This window comes from Lethenteron reissneri, chromosome 2 (assembly GCF_015708825.2).
Source record: "Lethenteron reissneri isolate LAM-NWPU_2019-01 chromosome 2, ASM1570882v1, whole genome shotgun sequence".
NCBI classification, from domain to species: domain Eukaryota; kingdom Metazoa; phylum Chordata; class Hyperoartia; order Petromyzontiformes; family Petromyzontidae; genus Lethenteron; species Lethenteron reissneri.
This window is the reverse complement of record NC_083780.1, coordinates 14,768,765-14,775,088: the sequence shown is the minus strand read 5'-3', so window position 1 is coordinate 14,775,088 and position 6,324 is coordinate 14,768,765. Positions and strand designations below refer to the sequence as shown.

Sequence of the window (6,324 nt, the reverse complement as noted above, 5' to 3'; positions counted from 1 at the left end):
CTGAGCGGCGCGTGTGTGCTGAGCGGCGCGTGTGTGCTGAGCGGCGCGTGTGTGCTGAGCGGCGCGTGAGTGCTGAGCGGCGCGTGAGTGCTGAGCGGCGCGTGTGTGCTGAGCGGCGCGTGAGTGCTGAGCGGCGCGTGTGTGCTGAGCGGCGCGTGTGTGCTGAGCGGCGCGTGTGTGCTGAGCGGCGCGTGTGTGCTGAGCGGCGCGTGAGTGCTGAGCGGCGCGTGTGTGCTGAGCGGCGCGCGAGTGCTGAGCGGCGCGCGAGTGCTGAGCGGCGCGCGTGTGCTGAGCGGCGCGCGTGTGCTGAGCGGCGAGCTGATCGCGGGGTCTTTGGGGGCTGCCGGGGGGAGACAAAGACGCGCGGGGACACGCGCGGAATACCGAGTGGCTCCTTTGTCACGTGGCGTCACGTGCTGCCTACATCTCTCTCTCTGTGTGTCTCTCTGTGTGTGTCTCTCTCTCTCTCTCTGTGTCTCTATGTGTGTGTCTCTCTCTCTGTGTCTCTATCTCTCTCTGTGTCTCTGTGTGTTTCTCTGTCTCTGTGTGTGTGTGTCTCTCTCTCTGTGTCTCTCTGTGTGTTTCTGTGTTTTTCTCTCTCTCTCTCTCTGTCTCTCTCTCTCTCTGTGTCTCTGTGTGTGTGTCTCTCTCTGTGCGTCTCTCTGTGTGTGCTCTCTGTGTGTGCTCTCACGACGAGCTCGCGTTTCTTCCTTCGCGTGATGGTTGGTGTTCATCATCATCACCCTTCCGCCGTGTTCAATCCACTGCTGGATGAAACCTCTCCTCCTCCCCCCTTCGGTCATTTTTTTCTCTCGCACAAAAAGCTCGCGTGGAGCGGTGGCGCAGTGGTTAGCGCGCTACGCTGCGCTGTGAACCCGGCGGCTGCGATCAGTTCGATGACCGTCCACGGTTGTTGACCCCGTGGCTAAGCGAGCGATATCTGGAACGGGCCTTGGCTGAGCAAGCCATTCACCAAGCTGCACTAACCAGCATGGTGAAGTATGGTGAAACAACCCCCCTACCCCCGCACCGGGATTGCTATATGGGCGATGCACTGCCATAATTAACGTCTTCAATATATGCGAGCTTCGCTCTATGGTTTGTGCACGTGTTTTTGACCTTGTGACTTATTGGACGACTTCACTTAACTTTCACATGTTATGCTGCTTAGTGCAACCGTGTCATCGCCCCCATCCTGTGTGTCCCGGCTTCGCCTGAGCACAGCGACTCGTGGTGCTCTCAGGGACCCGCCCGTGCCTCGCTGGGTCACCTCGGGAGCCCGTCCCGTCCTCGCAAGATTACTTCCGCGCCCGTTATCCACGAAGATCCAATCGAGATTCCTCGCGTCCCTTGCCAATGTCCACACGTTGGAGAAACATTCAGGACTTGTTTTTATTCTTCTAACGACGACGATAAAAAGCGCCGATCACTCCCCGTTACAAAACGTCGCAGGCAGAGAGGAAATTAAACCGCGGCCCTGCGAATTGTGCTGGGACATTGCCAAAGACGTCAGTGCCCCCCCCTCCCCCCGAAGTGGCCCGATAGAGCAAACGGAGCGCCTCGGGTGAAGTGAAACCGATGGTGCGATCTGCCTCGGTGAGGCCCGTGCATCAACATGTGACCCAGCCACACACCGCGAGGCGCTTTCGCCACGCTCACGAAATGTGACGGCGCAGCAGCAGCAGCAGCGAAGCGGCGGCTTCAAGCGGGGCTGCTCAGGTCCATCCCGCTCGCTCAGCTCGAGGGGAGACACAAACAACATCAGCAGTGCCTGGAGACTGCTCAAATAAATAAACATATTCGCTGGACTCCGCCCTTCGCAACCCCACAGCCCACTGGACAAGGTCGACATGTTCGTACGCAGGGGATGAGGCAGTGGTTCTTAACCTTCCCTGCAGCCTTGCACCCATTTGGCTCTCAATCGTGACGAACATTTACAATGTTAGTAAATACATAGGGGGTTGATTAAACAAAGTCGTTGTACTTGACGATTTACCCTCTAAAACAATCTGGCCACGTGTCGCACCCCCAGGGAGTGCATGCACCCCAGTTGAGAAGAGCCACCACTGATTTAAGGCTTCTACAGAAACCGTATGGTGGGAAATCCCTCCCAACAAGCCCACAGACCTGAGCGGGCACCTCCACAGCCAGCGATGCAAATTGTGAAACATTAAATCATTGGAACCTCAGGAAACACTTGAAACGCGTGCGCAGGGCTAAATGGGCGAAATCTCAACACGAGCGCTTTATATATATATGAACTATAATTAAAAACAAAAGATGACAGCCCTTTGTTCACCCACTGCAGGGGTGAAGAGATCCCCGCCCCCCCCAGTCTATTTCCATCACAGGGGTTGTTTGACCATACTTCACCGAGCGGTAAATGAGGTGCCCAAGATGGGTTCAAGGCATCGTTCGTCACCGACGTCGGCTGTGGGCCAAGAGTCGAACTCGCGTCGCCAGGTTCACGGCTCGGTGGCCAACCACGACACGCCGCCGTTCTAATTATGGACGTGCAAAACAGGCAAGAGCCCGCTGGGAATGTGTTTTAACACCACTGCAATATCGTGAATGCCGAGAAGAAATTGCTTAGCGATTTAGTTGCAGCCAATTTGTGCCGTGTGATATTTCCCACTTCCCTGTGTTGTGGTTATTATCTCACCAAGGACTGGGTCTAAATGGGTTTTTGCCAAGCGACACATTTTTGCTATTGTGTGTACGAATTATATTAAACAAAAACATATATTTGTACGATATACCAATGCGATGTGTGTGCATATATATGACGTAGACAAATAAAATATGCACACAAAAACCATTTGTATAGTCAAAGTGTTTATTTCTAAATTACTCAAGGTTCATATTTTCTTAACAAACGTTTAACAAAAACGCCATTTAGCACAGCTGCTTTTGTATCACACAGAGGCAATAAAAATAATGAAGACACGCGAGACGAGAGGCTTGTGTTTTCACTGCTGCTGCTGATGTTGCAGGCAAGCCCTCTGATTGGCCAGGTGCAGCATGTCGCGCGACACCCCCTCCACCCGCTCGTGGTAGGCGTGGATTTTACCCAGAAGCCTTTCCCGTAGCTGTGAGAGAGAGAGAAAAATGGCAAAACACGTTCACGCAAAAAAAAATCGTTAACAACAAAAATGTAAAGTGCACGCACGTTACAATTAACGTGGCGATAACCGAATCGGGGAGTCGTACGTGACAACGTATTCACATCGCACCACGCGTTGAAAGCCAGTGGCAGCGAAAGCCTCCCCAGAAGGCACACCCCGCCCCGCCTGCTCTCTCTCCACTCCCGGTCATGCTGATGTTACCCGTGCGTGAGTGTGCCCTCTGATGGGATCGTTGATATTGCTTCAATACATTCAGAGCCCCTGGCAGCAAGGGTCATTCGCACCCATTACACGGCGTTTAAGCCTCTAAGCCAGCGGTTCTTAACCTTTACTGCAGCCTTGCATCCCCACTTTGGTTTTAAATCGTAACAAAAATTACGTTAATACTTGGGTTCGATGAAACAAATTAGTTGTACTTACGTTCCCGTACTTAATTGGTGTTTTCGATGATTTACCGTCTAAAATAGATCTGGCCACGTCTCGCACCCCCACAAAGTGCATCTCGCACCCCCAGGGGGTGCACCCCAGGTTAAGAAGAACCACTCTAAGCTGTACTCATTCCACTACTACTATTTTTATCTTGATTTGAAGCTTTCGTGACTGCAGGAATCCATACTCTTTGGTTCTTTCGGTAAAGTCACGTAGGTAGATAATCAAATCAAATGAATCACGACGTTTCGGTCGCAACACCAGCGTCCGCCACCTGACGACGGACGCTGGTGTTGCGCCCGAAACGTCGCGATTCATTTTTATTTTCTACCTACGTGACTTGACAAAAATAACCAGAGTACTATTACTCTAGCAGGTAAGGCCCACTGAGCTTTATAGCTCCTTTTCAGAAGTGACCTGGCCACAAGTGGCTCATCACATGGAAATTTAAAGCAGCCAAATACTCTAAACGCACGTTGATTCTAAATGTGGAGGGAAAAACCGGAGGACCCGGAGAAAACCAACGCAATGAAGGGGAGAGAACATGCACACTCCAAATATACAGACGTCAGGGTCGGGATCGAAACCAAGACCTCCTGTGCACCAAGCGAGGTAGTTAACATCTCCTCAACATCAATTCTAATGAACCAGGAAAGATGATGGGTTAAGTCAACCCGCTGAGCAGGACGTGAGCCTGCAACACTGATGCTGCGGCTGGAGCACACGAAGCCACAGTGCTACCTGGCCACGAGAGGACATCAACCATCAAAGGGCCCAATGTGGTGGTTGATGGGGAAAATGTTCCCATGGACACCCTTCCCATGGCCTCCAAGCAGCGATGTTGCCATCACGTGGGCCCATGGGAGCAGAACCTGGGATACGGTAAAACCCGGAAGTGGCAGAGCCCCCACAGTTTTGTCCAGAATTTACAAAAGGCGAGTTTGCTCTCGCGCTGTGACCAGGGCCTTAGCGGTGCCGGGCTCAGCGCTGTGACCCGGGCCAAGTGTTAGGAAGAGCTGCCCCGATTCACTCGGCTGATGAGTGCTGCTGCTGCTGCTTAGCACCTCCATGTCGGTCGGACTTGAGCCCTCCTGCAGCGCGAAGAGCAGCTGATCGATGGTGGAGTAGGGCACCCACACGGGGGGAGCGGTGGCTGACAGGGGATCCTGAGAGGAGGGATATGCACACAGACAAAGGTCCCCCGTGTAACCTTAACAGACTGTTGGGGCAAGCGATGATTGTGAGCACCTATGAAGGCCGGCACGGCTCACGAGGGGGTGGATGGTCAACACCACCCCCAGCCGCCTGTGTCAGAACTGGAGGGTTAGGGTTAGGTTAGGACTGGAGGGTTAGGGTTAGGTTAGAACTAGAGGGTTAGGGTCATGTGCTGTGGGTCCTTTAGACCATTCCCACACTGTGGCCAAATCACCTGGAATGTGCTCAATGCCACATGTCAGAAGCACAGCAAGGCTGAGCTTCAATTGTGCTTGGATGGCCTGACCAACATGTATAAAACGGATGGTGTAGGGTGGAGCTAATATGGGACCAGAATCCACTATTGTGCTGTACTTTGCTCACACGGTGTATGCTCCCATGCCTTCACAAATCCACACCGCGTGGTTGCGAGTACAGTCAACTGACCCCATGACCCACATATGCCGTGGGGAGGCCTTCATGTACGTACAAATACACAGAAGCTGCATGGAAAGCCAAAACGCCAAAAACGAATTGAATCTCGAGAGCCAAGCAGGCGACGGGGCCTGTGCACGTCCATGTGCGTCTTCGTCTTTGTCCCCGCACCTGGATGCCGAAGTAGGTGTGGCCGCTGCCCTGCACAGCGTCCAGCAGCTCGAGGGACAGCTCGGCCGCTTCTTCGAGAAGGTCGTAGCGCAGGTAGAGGCGGAGCAGCGCCGGCGTGTCGTACGCCTGCACGGACACGCAAGCCCAAGTGTGGGTGTGCATGCGCCTGTGTGTACTGCGTGCGTGTGTGTGTAGATTGAACTAATTTCGCACCATGCGTAGACAACTGTGATAATTATCGGAGGTGTGGGGCAAAGACGAACTCAACACTAGAAGCAAATTTAATGTGACGAGTTGTTTAGTTTTTTTGGTGTGCAGTCGTTGGTGCCCGGCTTCAGACTTGAGAACACTAACTCTTGAGAACCTGCTTTAACCACAAGTGGACGCACGGCTTCAAACCCTGGCATCCCCGCAGTGCCAGCTTCGTGGTCCAACCCTTTCCACCACCTGGCCACCTAATCCCTTCCCATTCTTAGCACTGGTTGGGTGGCCAGCACCAGGGCCTTAGCGCACCCACGCACGCACCCACGCACGCACCCACGCACGCACCCACGCCAACGTGAACGCGGACACACCTTGTACACGTTGACCAGCCACGTGGGCAACGCGGCCCCGAGGGAGAGCAGCTTGCCTATGACCGCGTGGTGGGCGCGGCGCGTGGGGTCGCCGTGCTTCTCCAGGTAGCAGGCGAGCAGACGCCACGCCTCGTCCGCAGGGCTGCGCGGGCACACGCACGCACCAAGACGCCCCCCACACGCACGCACAAAGACGCCCCCCACACGCACGCACCAAGACGCCCCCCACACGCACGCACAAAGACGCCCCCCACACGCACGCACAAAGACGCCCCCCACACGCACGCACAAAGACGCCCCCCACACGCACGCACAAAGACGCCCCCCACACCACGTGGAGCATTAATGAACTGTTGGGGCGAGTGCCGTTAACTAGCAGCTGCGAAGGCCGGCAC

At 54.4% G+C, this 6,324-nt stretch overlaps 1 protein-coding gene across 2 annotated transcripts in view; it reads right to left on the bottom strand.

The window, feature by feature from the left end:
* Positions 1–2,824: 2,824 nt before the first annotated feature.
* The window catches only part of NUP160 (nucleoporin 160), a 35,704-nt gene continuing 32,204 nt past the window's right edge, over positions 2,825–6,324 (bottom strand). For both annotated transcript variants that reach the window (XM_061549102.1, XM_061549094.1), the window contains exons 33-36: positions 5,930–6,071; positions 5,355–5,480; positions 4,619–4,720; positions 2,825–3,089 (exon numbers count right to left, since the gene is read on the bottom strand). In XM_061549102.1, the coding sequence (XP_061405086.1) occupies positions 2,970–3,089; positions 4,619–4,720; positions 5,355–5,480; positions 5,930–6,071 (490 nt within the window). In that variant the 3' untranslated portion in view covers positions 2,825–2,969. The remainder of the gene's footprint in view (positions 3,090–4,618; positions 4,721–5,354; positions 5,481–5,929; positions 6,072–6,324) is intronic.